This window comes from Neltuma alba, unplaced genomic scaffold (genome assembly GCF_004799145.2).
Source record: "Neltuma alba isolate B1F8T4 unplaced genomic scaffold, ASM479914v2 tig00006019_pilon, whole genome shotgun sequence".
Classification (NCBI taxonomy): domain Eukaryota; kingdom Viridiplantae; phylum Streptophyta; class Magnoliopsida; order Fabales; family Fabaceae; genus Neltuma; species Neltuma alba.
This window is the reverse complement of record NW_021634320.1, coordinates 120,267-143,525: the sequence shown is the minus strand read 5'-3', so window position 1 is coordinate 143,525 and position 23,259 is coordinate 120,267. Positions and strand designations below refer to the sequence as shown.

Sequence of the window (23,259 nt, the reverse complement as noted above, 5' to 3'; positions counted from 1 at the left end):
TATAAAATGTTGTCATTATCATTATCGGAATAGTGAAATTGGCTCCAGATATATGTTACTTGGGTTTGAAATAAACGAGTTGCAAATAGCAATAACAAGATAGTAACTCTTATTAAAAAAATCGTAATTCACATTATAAATGTTGTCATTATCATTACTAGGGTAGTGAAATTGGTTCCAAATACATGTTATTTGTGTTTGAAAGAAACGAGTTGTAAATAATAATAGCGAGATGATAACTCTCATTACGAAAATTGTAATTCACATTACAAATGCTGTCATTATCACTACTAGAGTAATGAAATTGGCTCCAAATATGTGTCAGGGGCATTTTAGTCTTTCAACCGAATTGTCAAGATTCCAAATTGATACTTTATGCCCATTTGGTCATTTTATATATTCGTATGTTTATTTTGTCATTTTAAATTTCAACGATGCTTTTTCGGTCATTTTTCTAATAAAATTCAACTAGTTTTTTTTTTTTGCCAACAAATAAAATTCAACTAGTTAAACGAAACTTAAAAAGCTCATATTATTCAGCGAAATTACATATAATCCCTGATTATTTCACATAGATCCAATATTCCACACAAACTAGGATTTTGTGCAGTCTTTTGGTGAAAACGACACCGTACCGGCGTCAAGGTCATATGCCACCAGGAAATTCATCTGGGCCAAGTTCCCATATATAGGAACAGGAGCGTTCCTCCCAGCATCAGAGAATGTGAAACAGACTGCATCTTCATCTACTCGGACAAATGAACTCAAAGGACCCAACTTCACATCACCACCTTTGAAATGTACTGTAAGATCTGGAATATTAAGGTCATCACTAGAAGAATAACATGGACTCAAACCCAAATCGCTCCGATCCATCTTCTTACCGCCGATGGCTTTCTCCACCGCCGACGACACTTCACTGTACATCTCAGCCGGCAGATAAGTTAAGGTTGTCCCTGAATCGATAATAATGTTCCCTTCAGTATCATCGTTTGCATCAGGAGCTATAATTGTTGAACCTTTGTATGTAATTCTCTCGTCTCCCACACTGATACTTTCCAACGTAAGAAAGTAGAAGCCTTTTGATATCAGAGGAGTCTTCACTGCGCCAGAACCAGACACGACAGCATCACGACCGAAGCTTATTTTACCCGACGAGTTCGAGAAGATGGGAACTAAACAATACGAGAATTTCTTCTCGTCCAACTGAGAAACAAGCGAGAGTGCTCCTCCTCCGAGCCCGACAAGACCAGACGAAGACGAATCGAATGTCCCAGAACTGTCATGTGCACATCCGAACGCGATGTTCTTGAAAGACGACCCTGACTTATTGCTGCCTATCGTCACTGTTTCAGTGGAAAGATCTCCCGAAGTTTGTGAGCCATCTCCATAAGCGTAGCTATATCCACATGTTGATCCATCTTCACTGCATGATGAGGCTTCTTCAAGGGCCGTACAAGAACTAGATTTGCATGAAACTTTCTTGTACGTTGAGGATTTCCTAGGATCAAAGATGGGAAGGTCTTGTTTGTAACATTGTGTACAAGGTAAGCACTGTGTCCAAACAAGGTCACTACCTGTATCTGCAATTCCCCGAAACCTAGCTGGTGGGGTTCCTATGGATGCGTCCATGAGGTAGGATCCACCACCAGATACGATCTGGGTCTGGATTTTGCTTCCTCCGAGGTTCGAAAGTACTGACTTGAAATGATTCAAACGTTTTGAGGATCGTTCAAGAGCATCATGCAAGCGATCGAAATAGGTCTTTGAGGCATCACGGGGTATGAGATCAACTGTGACCCCAGTAGATTCCAGAGGATGGAGAACAAGGAGGAGGAAAATGAAGGTGAAGGAGAAAGCAGACAAAAGAGGTTGGGATTTCTTTGTGAATAACGCCATGGTTGAAGGAAATGAGGATGATGGAGATAAAGACTTTGTTGCAGAATTTATAGACGGAAATTGCAGGGCCTTAAAATGAAATCAAGTACATATGGAGGTGCAAAGGTTAATATAATGAACGAAATTATTTGTTACCCCGGTGATATGAACTTGTGCCTTTTTTGAATCAACTCTTTTAAAGAAACGATTCATGGGATAATATCTCTCATTCATTGATAGCTAGAGGATGCCATGTTTGAAGGAAGACGTACACATCCAAAGAGTGTTTGCGGGTGCAGAATTTATTGACAGAAAGGAAGCTAAGTTATAGGTAACGGAATATTTGTTGTTACACATTAATATTTGAATTTTAGAAACTTCTAATAAAAGAATACTATAAGTGTAATTGACAAGGTGCAATGTTAAAGAAGTTGCAAGAGCATTTGGTTTCATTCTTTAATTTTGTTAAGTTTATTTTAACTCGCTTCTCAGAAAACAAGTTTATTTCAACGTAACTATGTATGCGGTGGCCTCATATTTTTTTTTAATGATAAACGATACAATGAATTCAATATTTTTTTATAATAGTAGATTTTTTTGCCAGCTTTATAATAGTCGATTTTATATTTGTATAGATATAAAAATTATACAGAATATCATTTCACTTTGAAAATGTAATAAAAATATGTTTTCTTTCATAACAACATAATTTACTTAATAGAAAATTATTACCCGAAATTAAACTAATTTATATTAATAAATCTAACCATCTCATCATACGACCACAGCAAATAATTAATCCTTTTTTTTGTATAACAAACTCTGTATAGATATGTTAAAAAAAATGATGCTATGAAAAAAGAGAGGAAATTTATGCCAAAAAAATCTCGATGGCCCCACGAGCTAATGTGAGGAATTAATAAAATTATTTTTTTACCAATAATATTAAGTTGTGCATTTTTTACCGTGTTATTAAATATGATGAATATGGGATAATATCTCATTCAATAATCATTCATTCATGTACATTTCTTTTATTCAGTTGCTTTGTTATTTATATTTGACTCCATATTCTGATAAAACTATATAAAGGTCCGCGTGAATGTCATAAGTAGAATATTAGTATATTACACATATATATGCACCCAGTAAACAAATAATAGTGCACACTGGGGGCAATGTATTTCCAATTTATGAAGAGTACATTGAATTTAAATTTCCTATTTCTTTGTAAAATACCAAGGCGTTAAACTCGAACCAATTTCCCGAGTCGGCAATGAGTAATGACGTAGATATCCCTCTTCATTTTGGCCATATATACACTGTTTGCATTGAATTTTTTCTTATGTTGGAGATTCAAAAAATATTAGACCTGTAACCAGACACACGCACACACAAAGCTATGAATTGTAAGGTTTCGTGTTATAAAAATATTATCTTTAATCTTTAATATAAGAGTAAGTTGTAAATTAGATTTGGTCCTAAATATAATATCTTGATCCATTTTGTTTCTCATATTTTCTCAAAATATCCCTATTACCCACCAAGGGATATTATAATAATCCAATTGAAGAGGATACTAGGGAGATCAACATATATTTGTAATAAATAACTAACATAACTAATACTCCTCCGGTCCTTAATATAGGACCTAATTCTTGATTTGATTTTGGTCCTAAATATAAGACTCATTTCTCATATTTATCAATTTTCTCTAAATTACCCCTATGGATATTCTCTCAGCTATAACCAAGTAGAAGAGAGAGAGGGGTATTAAAAAAGATGATTATGATGTTTTAGGAAAAATGTGTCACTTTTCTTATAATTAACTAATTTACCTAACTTCCTTAATCTAATCAAATTAGTTAAATGAGCCTTATATTAAGGACCGGAGGAGTATCGTTAAATTAATTATCTAACTCTTCTATTAAGTGTTGTTGGTAATATTTCATTTTATAAAACTGGGTCTAAGCCCAAATCCAGGGAACAAAGAAACTACACTAAAGCCCATGAGGAGCCCAAACAGTTCCAATATAACAAATCAGAAAGCCCGTGAGCTGGCTCTTCCAACCAATTGTAATGACCAACTTCAGCGATAAAACACAATTAATGATTCAGTCCGCACAATGACAAATAAAGTCAATAAGTCTTGCGCATTTATTGTATTATTTTCATTATATTCCTACTAATAAATATATGAAATAGTTAAGTTAATGTCATTAATTAGCGACCGTGTCAAACATTTAATATGGACATTGCTGAAAAGAATTTTAAATTTGTAATATTATCTCGGATTCTATATATAAGATTAGATACATATAATTGAATTACATAAATTAAAAAGCTGATTAAAATTGATCAAATGCAATAAATATATTTAAAAAATGCACTTATCTCCGGGAAAAGTGTGAATGAGCAGGAGAGAAGATGAGTACTAGGAAGAAGTGAGAGAGAGTGTGTATCAAGAGAGTAAATGAGGATAAAATTTTGAAAATAAATTGTTTAAAACTTCGGATACTTTTTAAGTATATTTTATAAATAGGATGATGACTATCCAAAAACTTTTTCTTACACAGAAGATCTGAGGGAGTATTTAAAAATTTTGAATAATTTTAATCGTATTCCTTGGTCTCCATCATTGTTGTCAAACTCGTGAGTTAACTCTTCGAGTTTAACGTTTTTACATTTTCAGCTAATAAAATCGTGTTGACTCACTCTTAAACTCATAATAACTGTAAACTCGGTTAAACTTACGAGTTTATTTACCGAGTTTATTATTTTTACATTTTTATTTTACAAAATCATGTCAACTCACTCTTAAACTCATGCTAAATTTTTGGATTTGATTATATTTAATAACTTTATATATGAATTTTATAGAAATTTTTTTGTTGAATGTGATAAATTATGAACATCGATGGATATAATTTTAATTATTTAAATTTAAAATATATTTAAATGAAATTGTTCTTATTTTTTATATATATTAATTATTTAATTATATACTTTTAATGTTAGTTTATTAATAAAAATAAACTCTCACGAGTTTACGATCTGAGTTTATATCATTATCACAAGTTTGTTTAAATTCGTGAGTTTGATAATTTTGGTCTCTGTAATTCATTTCAAGATTAATGGAGGAAGCCGGTATCTCTTACCAACTTACTCATATTAACATAAATCCCAACAACATATATATGATGTAATTAATGTTAACATAAATCCCAACAACGTATATATGATGTAATTAATGTTTAGAGCAATCTCTTGATACAAGGGAAACCTTACTAGCCTCAAGGTCATATCCAATCAAAAAGTTTCTCTGAGCCAAGTTCCCATATACTGGAGTATCTCCCTCTAGCATGGACAAGCAAACCACACCATCAGCCACCTGAACAAACGTATTAAAGGGCTGTAACTCAACATCGCCACCTTCAAAATGAGCTGTCAGAATTGGGATATTAAGGTTGTCGACTGTAGATTTATAACAAAGTCTCAAAACATTGCCTGGGTCATCCACCTTCTCACCATCGATTGCTTCTTCCAAAGCCTTTACCAAATCATCAAAAAACCCAGCCGGCAGAAAAGTCAACGTTGTTCCTGAATCGATAATAATATTACCTTCATTCTCATTTTCTGTAACTTTTGAACCTTTATATGAGACTCTCTTGTTTCCTACACTGATACCTTTCAGTGTAAGGTAGTAGAAAGTGTCGAGTTCTTTTGATATAATAGGAGTCGTTACTACACCAGAACCAGACACGACAGCATCTTTCCCAAAGCTCATAATGCCGGAGACAACTTTCGAGGAGGTTGAGGATGCTTCAACTCGTGGATTACAGTACGAGAATCTTCTGCCCACAGACTCCCCGATCTGAGAAATAAACGAGATTTTCCCACCTCCTAGCCCCACAAGACCAGACATGGACTCATCAAATTTCCCAGTAGTGTCATGTGCACACCCAAAGGAGATATTCCGAAGAGAAACTGGGTTTTTGATGCCCATCGTGAACGTATCAGAGGAAAGAACTCCAGAAGTTTCAGAGCCATCTCCGTATGAGTAGCCAAACTCGCAGGTTTTCCGGTCGCCACTACATGTTGATAGGTACAAGTGGTTACAGGCACTAGATTCGCACGAAACTGTCTGGTACGATGAGGAATGTTTAGGATTAAAGAAAGGTAGTTTCTGTTTGAAACATTCTCTGCATGGCAAGCACTGTGTCCAAGTAAGATCACTACCAGTGTCAACGATCCCGAGAACCTGGAACGGTGGAGTTCCTATTGATATGTTCATTAGGAATTCTCCCTCACCTTCACTTGGTATAATCTGGGTTTGGAATTTGCTCGATCTTGCACGATTTTCCAGTACTCGCTTGAAATTATTGACACGCTTTAATGAGCGTTCGAAGGCATCGTGCAAGCGATCGAAATGTGTCACCGAGGCATTGTAGAAAGGAGATAAAGGAGAATTACGAGGTATGAGATCAACTGTGATTCCAACATTATCGTTAGCAGTATATTTCAAAGGAAAGAGAACAAGAAGGAGATGAAGGACGATTGTGAAAGCCATATTGTTGAAGGGAGGTGAAGAAAGAGTGTCGCAGTTGCAGAATATATAGAAAATCGGATTGTTCTGTAATTTTATTAAATTTGATTCATTGTATATGAAAGTTACAGGCGTGTGCGAATCAATGAATCCATATTAATAAATGAATTTAGGATCTCTCTATAAAGTAATTTGACTTTATCTCTTCCTTGGTGATTACTGATTACATGAGATCTTACATATTCAATAATTTTGTCCAGATATGTTTCTTTTGTATCAATATTTATACTTTGATAACCATGTTTGAATATGGTAAGTACCATGTATAAGCATCCAATAAATCATTGACTAGATGTTGACGTACATCTTTTTCTGATTTTTTTTTTGTATTGAATAAAAGCATGCATGGTAAATGTTATATTTTGTTCGAATATATATCTTTTAAAAGATAAAAATAATGGATATTTAATTTATATATATTTATAATATCAATGGATGTTTTGATGACAAATGTTGTCAAACTTACGAGTCCAAACAAACTAATAATAGAGATATAAATTCATGTGGCAAACTTGAATTGTAAACTCGTAATAATTTATTTTTATCAATGAATAGTTATTAAAAGTGTTTAATTAAATAATATAAATATAAAAAATGCCAGCAATTTCATTCAAATACATTTCAAATCCAAATAATTGAAATTAAATTCATCAATGTGATTTATCACATTGGATAAAGAAGTTTTTATAAATTTTATAAATAAGTCATTAATTAGAATCAAATCTACAGCACGTAGCACACACCAAAGGATGGTCCGTGCGTAATCATTGCTTTGGAAAAAACGTGTGATCAACAAATCTTGCTTATGATGTATAACACGGATGGAAAACGTACAATTTATAACTCAACTAATTCCTGAATCGAATTCACATATACCTTCAAAGGCGTTTCCAGTACTGTGTGTGTGTGTGTATATTTATATATACACGATTTTTTTTTTGGTTTGCCAACGGACATAGAATTACACACGTATACAAATAGGTTAGACTCATGTAATTGAGGATAATTTTTAAAGGCAGAGTAGTGCGTTTGTGTTGGGATAGAAAGAAAGTTATTAGAATGGAGGTTGAGATAATTAATGTACTTAGCCCCTAATTTTAAAGTAGGAAAACTACATAATGTAAATTAAAGATAAATTAAGTTCACTTGGTGACAATCATTTAATATGATCGAATAGCTTAATTTTGTGATGTAAGAGAATACAAAACGATTTTATTCTGACAGAAAAAGGAAAGGCACGGCAAAGTCGAAAACAAAGATAAACACAGAGAACGCATTAATTGTCACAAAAGGGGGAAAAAAAACAAGAAGAAACAAAAAGATAGAAATTAAACACAAACGACCAAACCTTTTATTTAGCAAACTAACATCCACACAAACTATAGCTAAGCAATTACTGTTGTGTGCAATCCGTTGGAGAAAACGACACCGTCCGGGCCTCAAGGTCATAGCCTACCAAGAAATTAATCTGAGCCAAGTTTCCATATATAGCAACATCTGGGGTTCCAACTATCGTAAAGCATATCAGATCTTCATCCACCTGAACAAACGTATTCAATGGCTGCAACTTCACATCGCCTCCACTAAAATGCGCCGTTAGAACAGGAAACCTAAGATGATTCTCCCCAGCAGGTGCATTATAACAAAGCCCGAAAACATTGTTTGGATCATTCGTCACTGTCTCGTTCACAGCTCTCACCACAGCCTTCTCTATATCATCATAAAACTCAGTAGGAAGAAAGGTTAAGGTTGTCCCTGAATCGATAATAATGGTATTTTCAGGAACCAGAGCTGTCGAACCCTTATATGGAATTCTCTCGTTTCCTACACTAATGGCTTCCAATGTCAGGTAGTAGAAAGTGCTTGGATCTCTTGTTACCATTGGGGTCGTTGCTGTACCTGAACCAGAAACCACAGCGTCGTCCCCGAAGCTTATTTTGCCGGAGACAGTGTTTCCGGTGGTTGAGGTCGTCGAAGTCGAAGGAACTAAGCAGTACGAGAATTTCTTGCCCACAGACTCATCTAACTGAGAAACAAACGAGAGTGTTCCACCTCCTAGACCTATAAGACCAGACTGAGACGCATCAAATGTGCCAGCATTAACATGTCCACACCCGAAGACCATGTTTTTAAGTGAAACTTTGTTTTTGTCGATGCCAAGCGTGAATGTTTCAGAGGATAGATCCCCGGTAGTGTGGGACCCATCTCCATAAGAATAACTATACACACAGGTGTTGTGTTCTCCAACACATTGAGGGGGCCTATCTAGGGCTTGACAAGATCTGGATCGGCATGTTAGTCTTTTGAAAGTGGAGGACTTGTGAGGATCAAAGAGAGGAATGTCTTGTTTGAAACATTGGGTGCATGGCAAACACTGTGTCCATGTCAGGTCACTGCCCGTGTCTGCTATTCCAAGAACCTCAAAAGGTGGCGTTCCAATGGATATGTTCATGACAAATTCTCCACCACCTGGCAAAATCTGTGTCTCGATTTTGCTTTCTGGTGGTGAAAGTATGGACTTGAAATGGTGGATACGCTTAAACGAGCGTTCAAAAGCATCGTGCAAGCGATTGAAATGAGTCTTTGAGGGATTATAGAACGGAGATGAAGGAGAGTCACGAGGTATGAGATTAATTGTGAAACCAGTAGAATTCAAAGGATAGAGAATAAGGAGGTGAAGGATGATGATGGTGAAAGAGATTTTGGTGGTGAAGGCCATTGTTGAAGGAGGTAGACAATAAAAAAAAAGTGTTGATGTGTCTGTGAACTTATGGAAATGAAGTTTTTGTTGGCTTTTATTAAGGTGTGAATGTGAGTTAAAAAATTTGGAAGCTCAAGCGTGAAATTGCTTAATCTTTCGTTTCAAAAGAAACGTTACGGATGTTGATGGTAATTTGGTGACTCATAGTCTTTGCTTCTTTTGCGATTTTTATGAAGTGCAGATTCACGATCTTTACGTTACTATTTTAATTAATACCATAATTGCATAGATTGCTTCGCTTCTGAGAACCAATTGTTAAGTCTTTAAAAGGGAATATTTGGTGGAATGAATAGTGATCGACCAGGATCTGAAAAGTTGCTCGCATAATATAACCGTAATATTTCAAGTATTTGAAATTTAGAAGATATATAGTGCCAATTTACCGCTGGAAATTAAAAACGGCAATAAGAAAAAGAAGTGCCAGTTCACAGTTACTAATTGATCCATGTGCCATCTTAATAAGAATTTCATGCTCTCAATCGTCCCAAACGAATTTCGTGTTCTTCTATAACTGAAGATAAATAACAAATGCTGAGTCAAAGAATTAAAAAAAAAACAAATGAAATTAATTGTTGTTAATGACATTGAGGTTGATGGGTCATTTTCTTTTAATGATCGATCACCATATTCAATTAATTTTTGTCATGTACTTTGGAGCATTAAAGTACTATTAATATCTAATAAATCAATCCAGATGATACATTGGATGAGATTTCATGTTTCAGTTGCTGCGAAAGGATGGGTAAGGGTTGGTAAAACAAAAAGAAAAAGAAAAGATACATAAGACGATCCGTAATTATTTAGTTATTTGGATTTAACTAAAGTACTAGTGCGCAAATTTTAAGTAAAAAAAAAAAAGAAGAAAAAACACTACCAACCAAGTTTAAATGATAGTAGTATGGAAATTAATGCCCTAAACTTTAGTAAGTGTTTGGATGGAATTAAAATCATAGTTTTAAAAATACTTTTATGATACACAAAATAAATATATGAAAAAATTTATTTCGATTAAAAAAAAAACACCCCCTTAGTTGTTTTTTGGGGCAAAAGGCATAAGTTAATAGTCAATAGATGCTAGTGCTAACGAAGAGAGTTATAATTATTTAAACGTAAAGTTTTGAACTTAGATTTTAAATTTGAGTCCATAAGTATGTAAAAACTGTTATTAATCAAATTTGAAAATACATACTAAATCAATAACTGGAAAAAAAATTAAGGACTAAATATTTCATTTTATTGACAATTGGAGGATATGTAAAACGTCAATTTTAATAAACATAAATTATAGAACTCTTTAATTATTTCTTATATTAAGGAGCAAAAGAGTATATTACATATCAATTCAAATCCAGTGCGTGCTCTTTTTTTCTTTTGTTTAAATCCACTGTGCTCTTTGGTTGCTAATGTCATTTTTTCACCATAAAAAATAAGAGGAAACCTGGAATCTTTGGTTGGCCATGCCAATTCTTCAAACATTATGCAGCACGCATGGAATCTTGTTGATAATTTCCCGTTTCTTTGACTGACCGATCTCCCTTACCTGGAGTGCTTTCCATTTCTGTGTGATGACTACACTTTGTGACTGGTTAAGAGACTTCCTAATGTAAGACCAAGACCAAGAAGGTGAAAGAGAGAGGAGGGAGAATAGAAAGGGAAAAGAGAAATAGAGACAGACTAAAGAAAAGGAAGACCGGGGGGGGGGGGGGGGACTATATAAACAGACAGGAAAAAGAGAAAGCTTAGGAAGAAGCTCAATACTCAAAAGACGTTTACAAAATAAAATATAGAGGGCTATAGCTTCAACTCAAATCTAAAGAATTAAAGAGAGAACATCTTAAAATTCTAAAATTAAATGCAAATAACAAACTAACAATAAATCAAAATATTGGCATATTGTCTAATTAATAACCAAATATCTTTTATCATCCTTTAAAATCTTTTTATTAATTTTTTATTCTTTCCTTTATATCTCTGTCCTTTTTTCACCCCTTGAATAACTCATCTCCTGACGAGTTAAAATAGAGATTTAACAAATCTGAACAAGGAAGGAGACATCAAATGGAGTTTTGGATTATAAGATCTAACCTTGCCGTCATCTTTCAGAGTGCAACTTTTTTCGCCTTTTTTTTTTTTTACGGGATTGTTTGGCTTTAAACACTGTTTTGGAGTAAAAAGGTTAGACTCTCTTGCGTGCTCTAACAAACCTTGCTACAAATCGTCCCCATGATCCCATCCTCCAAATCCATTTTTCACTGAAACTCATATCCTAAGTCATTTTGAATAGGGCTCCACAAAGACCAGTTCAGCCTGAGCTCAGGTATGATTTGAAATCATTCCAGGCTACACCGTGTTGCCCTTGCTCTGGTCTAGGATAAACTCCATGGTAAACCAAAAAAGTGTTTGAATGAAAATAAAATTATAGTTTTAAAAATAATTTTATAATATATAAAGTAAATATACAGAAAAATTTACTTCTATTTACAGAAAAATAATTTTAAAAAATGCTTTAAGCAATTGCCAACAGCTCAGTAAATCAGATTTGATCTCTGGGGTTGAAGACCAGTCTACCTAGAGATAAAAATAGGTTCAGGAGCCTATATCCTAGCTTGATTGGGCCTGGTATAGCCTGACAGAGGTGCATTCGAGAAAAAAAGGGGGGGGGGTAAGCGAGGAGAGACAGAGAAAGAAGAGGAAATGCACTTTTTGACAAAAGATCACTAATTGAAATAATTTATAATAATTAGGGCAAATCCTAATAAAAACCACCAAAATAAAAAAAATTACAAATAAAAACTCATAACAATAAGTTTTGACAACAATCTCACCTATTTGTTGTTGTATATAATTTTTCTATTTCGGTGGTTTTTTTTTTCCGATTTTCCCTTACAATTATGTAAATAAATTGAAGGATTAAAAGTACATGAGCTATCTTATCTTGATTGGTCAGAACACAGTGAATGCAAGAATTTCACCAAATAATAATGCCACGGGCCAACGTTCAATGGAACTCTCTAGACAGCATTTTCAATTTCCACCGCAAAACTTATGCGAAGGTTGATTAGCTCAACCCAATTTACATTAGATGAAACACCAAAATACCCACCAAATCGAGCAAAACAAAATGGAAAGATTATCAAAGTTACAGTTTAGGATATAAAACTGCTTATACTTATGGGAATCTGCAATATACAGTAAAACATTGCGATGATACACCCTCCCCTGTTTAAGTATAATGAAAACATTATGATCACCATTTCAAAATACTATCCCCAAAACGCCTGAAGAATCTCAACAAGACAAGCATCAGCCCCCATTGTATAAATTTGATAGGTAATATATGCATGCAAATGTAGAATAACTAGCCAGTATAACAACTCTATTTTTCATGAAGAGTAAACTGATCGGAAGAAAGAACACGAAGGACCCAAGGTATACTTACCTGTACCCTAATCATCACTTAGATCATCCTCGATGGCCGGAGCGCTCATCCTTGCAGATGCCTGCTTAGCCCACCGGACGATTTTCTCAGCCTCGCGGTTTATCTTCTGTTCTTCCTTAATAGCCTTCTTCAGCATTTTCTGCTGGTTCTTACTGGAGAAACTGCCTATATCTGACAAAAAATCACTGTCTTTGTCCCATCCTAAAATATTCATCGAATCCCAATTTTCCTTGCTTTTCTTCTTAGAATCCTTCTTCGGAGAGCACCAGAAACAACCAGCCTTTCGAGGAGGAGATGGTGAACGATCCATCAGCGAATTTGAAAAGCTCCGAGGAGCAGACTGCGACCCACCTTTTGATTTTTGTTTCGAACCCAGTTTTTGTTTGAACAGCGAAGACATTGAACTTTCCTCCGAAGAATTTGAAGAATTAGAAGGAGAAGAAACAGAACCGTGTTTAGATTTCGCTAACACCTCCTCTTTCCTGCTGGAATTCCCTTTAAACGGGGAGAATTCCACTTTCTCGTCCTTCGAAATATCCGAATGATCCGACATGCACCCAGACCGTGGCTTGCTGTCCAAACCCATCTTACCCTCCTTGGAGGGTGAAAACTGAGGAGTTTGCTCATTAGATAAAGAACTTGATCCTTCTTTTCCCTTCGCCGAAGAGGTCTTCGAAAGCTGCTTTGATTTAGTCACCGGAAACGATTTGAGTTTGCGGAACCGGGATTCAAGGTCGGTGGGGAGGACGGAATCGGTGAGGGAAGCGCAGTTGATGGCGGAAACTTGCTCCAAAACGCAGGCGTCTTGGGCTTGAGAGATGATTTCATCGATGGCCGACTCGTCGTCCGTATCGTAGACGTCTGGAAATCCAACCATTTCTGCGAACTGCGAGAGGAAAGGAATGAGTCGGCGTGTGAGTGTGAGACTGTGAGTCGCGAACTGTGGGAGTATCAGTCTTTTTAAAGCTAATGGGAATAGGGGCGTGTTGGAATGCGTGGGACGAAACGCTTAACGGCTAGCTCATGCTTTGAGCACCTTTTTCGACTTGTGGGATCCATCCACGATGGTGACAGGAAACCTTCCAGTTCCAGCTGGTTTTTCAAGATTCTGGAATGCTTTTTTTCCCCCAAAAGAAAGAAAGAAAATCTTAAATGCTTTGCTTGGCTTGGCTATTTACTGGCCAAACCCCAACTTATAATGTGACGATTTTCATTTAGACATTTAAAAATAGCTAATTAGGCAATCAGCCCTGCCATTTATCTAACAGAATATATTAATTTTTTTAAAAAAGTTATATGAGTCTTGTGGAGAATGATATTCGCAATAATATTGAAATTCTAGTAAAAATAGGCATTATTACAAGCCGTTAGCACGCACGAGAGTGTAATTGATTTTTATTAATGATAAAAATCATCATTATTAGCGAAATCGCTTTATTTATTCTGGGGAAAAAAAAGAAATCGCTTTATTTATTAATTATTATTAAAAAAGAAATCACTTTATTTATTTATTATTATTATTTTTTTTTTGCCGACATATTGCTGTGATGATCAGCTAAAGTCTCCGAGAGCAATGGGTGAAACTTCAAAATTCAAAGCCGCCGCTCCAACAAATAGCCATGGCATCTCCACATAAGCCTTGACGCAATTCTCCCAACAACTCAAAAAACCAGCAAATTCGTTGGCTGTAAAGGGGTCCCACCCACCACCTCAGCAACCATAAGTCAAACAAATTCTTCATAACTTTGCCTGAAGATAAGACCAAACTGATTAACAGGATCATCCCGAACCCAAAATTGCAGCAGTAAACCGATAAAGTGATGGAGACAGAGTTCAAAGGAGGATGTTGCTTTTGCTTCAGCGTGAAGAAGAGCAGTGACCAAAGGAGCAAAAGCATGAGCGGAATTCAGAGTTCCTCAAATCAGCAGAGAGACTGGGGGAAGAAGGAAGAGATGCTGTCTGATATGAGTACTTTCAGTGTTGAAGAGCAAGAAAAGAGGCTGAAGAAGGCGAAGAAGGACGAAGATAGGGCGAGCAAAGAAGCAGAGAAGATAATTTCATGGGTGAAGCAAGAATCCGCAAGGATTGATGATTCTCTTGTCAAAACTGTTCTTACTGATGATAATGATCATGAGAATGAAAAAGCAGCATCCAAGTAATATCCTGCTTCTCATACCTCTCAGTTCAATCCATTGTGCGCGTTTTGTTTTCAAAATTAGAATGTGAAGCTTCTGAATTTTCTTCACGAGTTTCAACTTGTAAATGGTTACATTTTATTCGTGTTATTGGATTGCAGTGTGAAAGGATGGGTATTTTTTCATTGACTTGTATCTTTATTATTTTTTTGCCGCCAACTGACCTGTATATTTATTTATAGGGAAGCTACGTTGAATTTGTCTCTTAATCCTCTAATTCAAAGCATAAACGGCGATTCTGGCAAAACACACACGCTCTTTCAAACGATGATTCAGTAATAAAATTGGGAGCTATCCATTCTAGGCTCGCAAGTCAAAAACTCAAAAATGCACACAAAGCTCATATTTAAGGCCTTTTTTGGGCCCCTTGTGAACAAGAGATCAAAGTTAAGTAACTATCTATCCAAGCAGTGCCTCGAATGCCCAAGAGGTTTAAAAAAAAAAAAACCTAATCCTCATCGGCTTTGGGTTGGCCTATGCGCAGTGCCCAACATGCATATCTGCGATCACATGACATTATATTTTATATTTTGAAAAACACACTAATATATTAATTAATATATTTTATATAAATTTTTAATAAATCCCTGTGATTTAAGAATTTCCGAATCCATTTTATCAGTTTAATATGTAAACTAATTCTAGTAAAATTAAATGTTTGTTATTTAACACTTTTTTAAAATTAAAACTATACTCATTACAAAAACAACAAATAAAACAAGTGAAACGGGACAAACTCTCATCACCCTCCGTCTTTTCCCAGAAAAAAGTGGAGGGTAATCAAAGTTAAAAAAACAAAGTGTTCAAACTATTATTTCAAAAACGAATAAAAAAAACTACTCCTCCAATCCTAAATATAAAATTCTTTTTATAATGTAGTTTACACTACACAAGAAATATTATGTCTGGGACCAGAAAAGTATTACTTCAGTAGTACATATGAAAAAGGAAAAGGAGAAACGATGTGGCAGCCAGAGTTGGAGAATGACGTGGAGCATAATTGACACCGCTTGGAATGATGCCGTGTACCTTTGACTGATCCTATGGCCAGTGAGGCTAGAGAGTGCTACGTGTTCTCCAATCCCCACCGTAAAAAGAGAGCGTGTTGTGCACTTTACATGCATGGTTTCTAACACAGTGAGTGGGATCCGGGAAGGCAGTGAATATATGCTTACAATTGTTCCTAATTTACATAAAATTTTACTTAAAACTATCATTAGATGAGATATGGGAGTATATATTTTTTACTCGACCCCATTCAACAAGCAAAGTCAGCAACAGTTAGACATAGGAAGTTTGGAACTTACAGGCTTTGTTTTTGAGAGTTACTCAAAGCATATCTCGAAGCACCTTACAAATTGGATTGAACTTTCTGCAAACCCGGCTAAAGCATTAAACCCCGCTCAAAGAAGACAATACCCGTCTTTTATGAACCTTTTGATTTTATCGCCGAATATAAACTAAATAATATTACTCGTCGGAAATTAACAATGCAAAGTTTACACCTTTTGATCAAGATCCAACCCCATGAATCATAGGTGGAGATTGATTGAACCTCCAGATTTAAACCTACTTCGTTGATGCTTTCCTCAAGCTTCACACGTTCAAAACTTCAATTCCTATCTCAGTTACGCTTTCTAATGTATCTTTTTCCCACTTTTTGAAGACGCGGTGAGGAGGTTTAACTCAACCATCATCCTTTTTGGAATACCCTAACTAGATTCCTTGTCTACAATATAATGCTAAATTGCATATTGATCATTGATCAAGGCTCATCCCTGCTTGCTTGAGTCTATGCTTCAAAAATCATGGGTATACAAGTCACCTCCATGATCTTTCATTTTTCTACAGGGCCCGCCAGAGATCAGGATATTACCGTTTGGGTTGAGACCCGGTGCCTCTCAAAATTTTCATAAGCAGGTTTAGTCCTTAGGAATAACAGGATACTAGAAGCTACACCTAGGACTGATAAGCATGCCCAAGTAATAAATGTCCAAAAGTAGCACTGCCTTCCCATGCACACTGCTGAATCAGACACTGCTAAGTTTCCTAATCCAACCGTTGAAGTCTGGGCATTGGCATCATAAAATTCTGCGGCTAGCAAGCCATAGAGAAGGGACCCGATCGGGATATTTGTAATGAGAATGTTGTGATTAACTCCGACACTGTTAGGCCCAAAAAGCTCGGATGTGATAGATACAGCAGCAGCAAATATAAACCCAGAGCTCCACCCAATTAGAGCAGTGCCTACATGAAGCGCCAGAGAACTTCCTGACGAAGCTAGCAAGAAGAAAGCAACTGGGGTTGGTATAAGAGCAACGGCTAACCATCCTGTCCTTGCAAAGTAGAATTTCCTGCAATATACAGCAGATCATGATCACCCTTTACAGTAGTTAGCCAAAAGCACACATCGCTTCTATTTATGGTCATTTGCCATCACTCTGTTCAATATAAAAAGCCGAAAATTATGCCCCCTGAACTTTCATCCTTTAGCATTTGAGAATTTTGGAATTCAGGGTCGGAGCATTTCATTCCTGTGCAAAAGAAATCGTAATACCTTAACGACTCTTATTTACTTTTAAACTACGCGGCGTGCCACATGACAATAAAATGGGCGTGAAGAGGTGTTTGCCAATAAAGGACGAAAGATGAATCTGCATCTTTACTTTTAAACTACGCGGCGTGCCACATGACAATAAAATGGGCGTGAAGAGGTGTTTGCCAATAAAGGACGAAAGATGAATCTGCATCTCCCCCAGAAATTAATACACACTCACACTGAAATTAGAGAGCGTTGAGAACATGAATACATACTTGCGAATGTAGTCTGGTCCAGCTGAAAGCAAGCGGCCAAAGAAGGAGAAGGCAGAATAGAGCGTGACAAGGGAAGAAATACTTGAACTCAGGCCTAGGGATTGGGCAATTTGTCCTAGATTATTGCTGTAGACCAGGCCGATTGTGCCTCCACAGAAGTAAGCAACATAGTAGAGCCAAAAATCCAACCTACGAACCAACATTGAAGCTGGGTGCTCTTCTCCTAGCATTACCAACTGATCTTTCTCAATCAAATGCTGACAACAGGGATCACTATTTTTTGCCTTCCGATGTGAATACATAGACCCATTATTGTTGTCACTCAGCAAGCTGAGAGAATCTCCATTGTTAATAGCACTATTCTGGCGGGAAAGGAGTTCCTTGTGAAGCTCAAGATCGTCTACATGCACTAGAATGAAGTGTGAGCCTTCCATCCGAAGGCTAGAATGAACGGTACGATGAAACCACTCTCGAGCATATATAATACCAGGAATGCATAATGGAAAGACAAGGAGGAAAATTGCAAAACCAAAGAAGTAGCGAGCTTTTGCTTCATCAGAGGTAGATGAACCGAAGATAAGGAGGTAAAGGCCAGTGAATATGGCCAAGACATTTAGTATTAGGAATATCAACGAATCCTTATGAACTGCATCAGGAGGAAGAGGGTTTAAAGCAGGCTGGCGAAGGATTGGGACAAGTGCTGCTATGGAAGTGAGAAGGGGAACGAGAGCATTCAGAAGGAGATATACTGAATCTGAAGACGGGTTTACTGAATTGGCAGCAAGGGTGTATAGTGCTGCACTTACGCCATTGAAGCTCACTGTTAGTGACAATGCAAGGGTTCTATTGACTGGGAAATTCCTGATGCACAGAACAAAGCATACTGTGTTGAACCAACAGATGCTACAGCCAGCCAACAAGCAGAGAAGAAAGACCTGATCCCACAAAACAAATTGAAAGCTTCTATCACTGTAATGAAAGGCCATGTACAAAACGTAACCTTGCAGTTCCAGAAAAATAAATTGTTTCATATCTGAACAAGGGATTATTAGTCCCATAATTTGAAGACAGCATCAGAAATTATAGTTGCCAGAAATTAAAGTGGCTATATGATTTTCCAAGTAAAGCCTCTCCATCCATAAATGGTTGAGGGTCATTATTCAATATGATTCAATAGAACAGACAGTAAGAGGCATCAAAGTGAGAGTTACAGCCAAAACTTTCTGAAGTACATCTAATGTTCTAGTGATAGACAAAAATTATCAAATTTAGGCATACTTCTTATCCAACCAGATGGTGCAACGGGCAGTTGAAAGCAGGGAAATGAGTACTGCATGTGATAAAATCTATTGACACATCCATTATAACGAATGATTATTAGTTTCTTGTACTATATGAACTTACAAGAAACATAACAAATCTGTAACAATGACTCTAACACTCATCTGTACAAGAAGTATATAATTCTGGTATAGAAAGTGTTCTCAAAGATACGGATTACAGTAGCAATACATTCAGATAGTCCCACCTTAGAGAAGTGAACAATTAAGGTAGTTTTTTTATCCATCATATGGAATTCCGTTTTTCGTGGGCTTTCATTTTCAGAGTTGCAGGTTGAGATAGCATGCCACCTTTAGGAGAGAGCGCTATGGGGAAAGCTATTTTCAACGGTCTTCGAATAGCTTCCACTTAGTTGGTGTTCAAACTTTGCAAAAGGAAGATTACATCAGCCGAAAGTGTAAATGGAATTTTGGAAGTGCGGAGAGCATCGGAGGCAAAGCTACTTTGAGCTCTCTTTGAACAGTTTCTCCCTGCTTCTCTTTGGCGTTCAAACATTACAAAAGGCATTTTACTCTCGCTCAAGTGTTGAAGAGTTTTGAAATTCAAGAATAACTGCAGATTCCTCTTCCGCGTCAATCAACTTTTCAGTTTGTACGCATCACGTGATATGCTAGTATCCTACGCGTCGTCGTATCAGTTTTACAGTCTTTCAACCGTCAGTATCCAGAAAATCAATATGATCTTTTAGTCCCCGTAATTCTTACTCGTTTATAACTCGGTTGTTATATTTTATATTTTTATTTGGTAAAACTTAATTTCTATAGTTTTGATTTGGTTATAATTTAGTTTTTGAAATTTGACTCACTACAAATTGTTTCCTATATTTTTGACTATTTTACTCTCCAGGTCTCAAATATAAAATTCCTTTTATAGTATAAATTATACTGTCAAAAAATATCTTATATTTAGAACAAGAGGAGTATAATTTAATCTTTTTTATTATATAGATAATTTAGTTATTGTGTTTTTGAAAAATAAAATTATATATTTAATAAAAAAACTAAATTATAAAAGAGTTAAAAGCATAAAGATTGAGTGAAAATGAGTCAAATTTCAGGCACTAAGTTACAACCGTGTCAAAGTTAGAAGGGTTGAATTGTATCAAGTCAAAATATAACGATTGAATTACAAACATGTCAAAACTATAACGACCAAAACATTAATTTTCCCTATTATTTATAAATTACTTGTCATGAAAAAACAACTCTTTGACATAATGATAGAAAAATACCTATTGAATTTTAAAAAGACAAATAAGTAATATTGACTACTCTTGTAACGATTTATTTTAATAAATCAAAATCTGTTAAAAACACCTATTTATCATTTTAAAATTTAATAGACATTTTTCTGTCATCCTCCCCAACTCTTTTCTTGGTACTGTTGTGCATTTTTTTTTAATTTTTAAAGAATCTCAAATTAAAAGAAATAGAAACGCGGAGAACGGACGTCCGGAGAATATACTGGACCACTAATGAAATTAACTAATAAAGAAAGCTAAAATAAATATCACTTAAAATTAAGTAGAGTTCTAGACAGCCAGAAAACGCAAATAAAGCTCATTGTTAGGTTGAAATTTAGAAGAGAGGGAAAAAGTTAGTGCTTATTTAGCAACCATAACCATTTTTCTATTATTACTTATACTCAGCACAAAGAAAAAGGAACAGAAAATGACATTTAATTATAATTTAACTCACCAATTCATATGACTTATATTTAATTATACTAATTTAAAAATGAATAATAAATTTAAAGTTTTTAGAAAAAAATTGCAATTAAGTCCTAAAATAGAAATATAATTATTTAAAAGTTTTAATAACAACTTAAACACTGTAAAATGACAAGTCACTCAGTTTCTGAGCTTATTGATAATTATTTTTTTATTATTGAAACTTAATTATAATTCTTCCTTTCTTAGCCTGATGCGCGGTCCACTGATATGTCAAGATCAAAAGAAAATAGTTCCCACTTTCGATACGATCGAACCCCCGATGTTGAATTGTTGTCTAGTCATTCCTAACAGCAATAGGTATCCTTGGCACCTCATGGGTATCTTCGCCACGAAGGAATGCCATAAAATAACAAAAACAAATAAGTTAATACTTCCTCTGTTTTAATTATAAGATCTTATTTATAGAATAAGATTCTATAATTAGGATTGAAGATAGTATTAGTTTGTTCATATACAAATAAATTTTTTTATTTATCAAATTTGTTGACAAAATAAAAAAAAGTTGAGAAAATAACAAAAAAGACCATAAAAATTATAAAAGCTTAAATTGGTGTTCTTGCAAAAATATGTTAATATTTATAAATCATTGTCAAGACTTGTTAAAATATGGTAACAAATTCTGATTTAAAATTTAATAATTTTAAAAGCTTTTAAATACATAAAAATTCATTATTCAGCTTTAAGACTTTAAAGAATAGCACAAATTCTTTTAGAATGTTTAAGAAGCTTTTCTGCTCACTTCAACGACAAAATCCCACCATTTTTAAATGGAGGAAGTATTTGCTATTTTATCAAATTTGTTATAAATACTAACATTATGAACATGCCAAAAAACACATATAATAATTTTCATTTGATAAATGAAAGAGCAAATCAGTTTTGTGCATTTTGACCCAAAAAAAAAAAATCAGTTTTGTCCAGACCGCCCACCCAAACCTTAAAAAACATAAAATAAAATAAAAGGAGAGGGAACGATGAAAGAAAAACTTTGCAGCTTCTACTTTCTGTACTTGAGTTACTTTGACTTGCAATTAAGACTTTAATCTAATTTACCTTTAATATTTATTTATTTTTTTAAAATTATTTTTTATAACAGCTGTATATGTTATAAAATTATATTTAATTTGTAATTCAAATATATATGATTAATAAAAACAGTTTAGAATATGATATTCTTTTATTATAAATAATTAATTCAACTAATTTTTCTTATTGAATATAGGAAGTACTCTACCCATTTTATATGCAATTTACGTTACAAAATGTATCTTATACTTAAAACCGGAAGGAATATCATTTAGCAAATCAGCGGCTACCGTTGAATTGAAAGTGAGAGTGAACTGAAGTCCAAATGCCTACTATTGTGATGGATGAAATATTAAGAGATGCAATTAAGAGCTGCAAGTCGGCAAACGCAAATATTTTTAACTAAGTGATTTTAAACAATTTATGGAATTTAAACCCCTTAAAATTACTTAGCGATAACTCAAGCAACGAAAGCGAATTGAAGCAAAAGCAAATCAGATAGCGGACCAGAAAAGGATGGGGAGAAAGAGAGCGGTACCACAAAATAAGGCAGAGCGATGATGTTCTTGATGAGAAGCCATTGGAGGCCGTAACCGACTAAGCCCATGAACGCCGCAATGAACATCACAATCCACAGCGGCAGATGGGCGAGAGCCAATCCCGACGACCATCCGAACAATTTCCCCATGTCGTTCGCGGTGGCGAGGTAATTCAATTGAACCTGAGAGATGCCGAGAACGGACTTCAGCAACGAAGAGTACTCCGAGAAATCGAAATTCGTACCGGTGAACGCCTGAATCCATATTGTGGCCACCAGAATCATCCACTTCCGAGATTGCCCCGCCATCGCCGCCGATTGCCGCCAACTGTTTGGATTGTCCTCCCACTTCGTATGTGAGTTTGCGTGTGTGAGTGGTGGGTTGTGAGTGAGTGGTGAGTGGTGAGTGGTGAGTGGTGAGTGGTGAGCGAGCGAGTGCCCCGTTTATTTGATGGGACGAGATAATCACTCACATCTTTTTTACGCCTCTCATTTGTGTGTGTTTATTGGCTTCTGTTTTCGGTGATATCATGCTCCCGCGCTTACCTTTTTTTATTTATATTTATATAAACACAAAATAGTTTTTTTATTGTGGAAAAAACAAATTGGTTTATTTAATGGAAAAGTATTAACCTTTAGCCGCCTAAATGAAGCAGGAATCACTGGAGCTGACACAGATTTTGAAAATATTATCCAACGCAATAACGAGAGTGAATCCACTCTTTATTATTAATAATTTAATACGTTTCTTACGTTAAAAATATTTAATCATTTTCCGCATTTGTTCTGCCAGAACATCCCCGTAGCTGTAGCAACAACATTACTTATCGTAAAAATGGGAGCAGGGGCGGGGCCCCCACCCTCTCATTCTTTCTATATATATTCTTTCTTATATATATTTTCATCCTTAATATAAAAATTAATTTGAA

General features: G+C 35.3%; 6 protein-coding genes across 8 annotated transcripts; 1 reads left to right on the top strand and 5 right to left on the bottom strand.

Annotated features, from left to right (window-relative positions):
* Positions 1-594: 594 nt before the first annotated feature.
* LOC114749343 (aspartic proteinase CDR1-like) lies at positions 595-1,899 on the bottom strand. The gene has a single exon (XM_028937848.1). It carries the CDS (start codon positions 1,897-1,899, stop codon positions 595-597), a length of 1,305 nt encoding a protein of 434 aa, XP_028793681.1.
* Positions 1,900-5,125: 3,226 nt separating this feature from the next.
* Positions 5,126-6,448, bottom strand: LOC114749341 (aspartic proteinase CDR1-like). Its single transcript, XM_028937847.1, has one exon. It carries the CDS (start codon positions 6,446-6,448, stop codon positions 5,126-5,128), a length of 1,323 nt encoding a protein of 440 aa, XP_028793680.1.
* A 1,429-nt stretch (positions 6,449-7,877) lies between these two features.
* On the bottom strand, positions 7,878-9,203 carry LOC114749340 (aspartic proteinase CDR1-like). Its single transcript, XM_028937846.1, has one exon. The coding sequence runs from the start codon at positions 9,201-9,203 to the stop codon at positions 7,878-7,880; it is 1,326 nt and encodes a 441-aa protein (XP_028793679.1).
* Positions 9,204-10,533: 1,330 nt separating this feature from the next.
* On the bottom strand, positions 10,534-13,602 carry LOC114749352 (uncharacterized). 2 transcript variants are annotated; one of them, XM_028937854.1, is made up of 2 exons: positions 12,685-13,602; positions 10,534-10,843 (listed from the first exon to the last, which is right to left on the bottom strand). In XM_028937854.1, exon 1 carries the CDS (start codon positions 13,559-13,561, stop codon positions 12,692-12,694), a length of 870 nt encoding a protein of 289 aa, XP_028793687.1. In that variant the 5' UTR covers positions 13,562-13,602; the 3' UTR covers positions 10,534-10,843; positions 12,685-12,691. The 2 variants fall into 2 exon arrangements, with proteins under 2 accessions (XP_028793687.1, XP_028793688.1); XM_028937855.1 differs by lacking the exon at positions 10,534-10,843 and adding an exon at positions 11,381-11,402.
* Positions 13,603-14,429: 827 nt separating this feature from the next.
* LOC114749354 (uncharacterized) lies at positions 14,430-15,023 on the top strand. The gene has a single exon (XM_028937856.1). It carries the CDS (start codon positions 14,505-14,507, stop codon positions 14,841-14,843), a length of 339 nt encoding a protein of 112 aa, XP_028793689.1. The 5' UTR covers positions 14,430-14,504; the 3' UTR covers positions 14,844-15,023.
* Positions 15,024-16,303: 1,280 nt separating this feature from the next.
* Positions 16,304-22,716, bottom strand: LOC114749351 (protein NUCLEAR FUSION DEFECTIVE 4). Of its 2 annotated transcripts, none has more exons than XM_028937852.1 (3): positions 22,331-22,716; positions 17,694-18,628; positions 16,304-17,233 (listed from the first exon to the last, which is right to left on the bottom strand). In XM_028937852.1, the coding sequence occupies exons 1-3, from the start codon at positions 22,637-22,639 to the stop codon at positions 16,744-16,746; spliced, it is 1,734 nt and encodes a 577-aa protein (XP_028793685.1). In that variant the 5' UTR covers positions 22,640-22,716; the 3' UTR covers positions 16,304-16,743. The 2 variants fall into 2 exon arrangements, with proteins under 2 accessions (XP_028793685.1, XP_028793686.1); XM_028937853.1 differs by lacking the exon at positions 22,331-22,716 and adding an exon at positions 19,222-19,567.
* Positions 22,717-23,259: the final 543 nt, after the last annotated feature.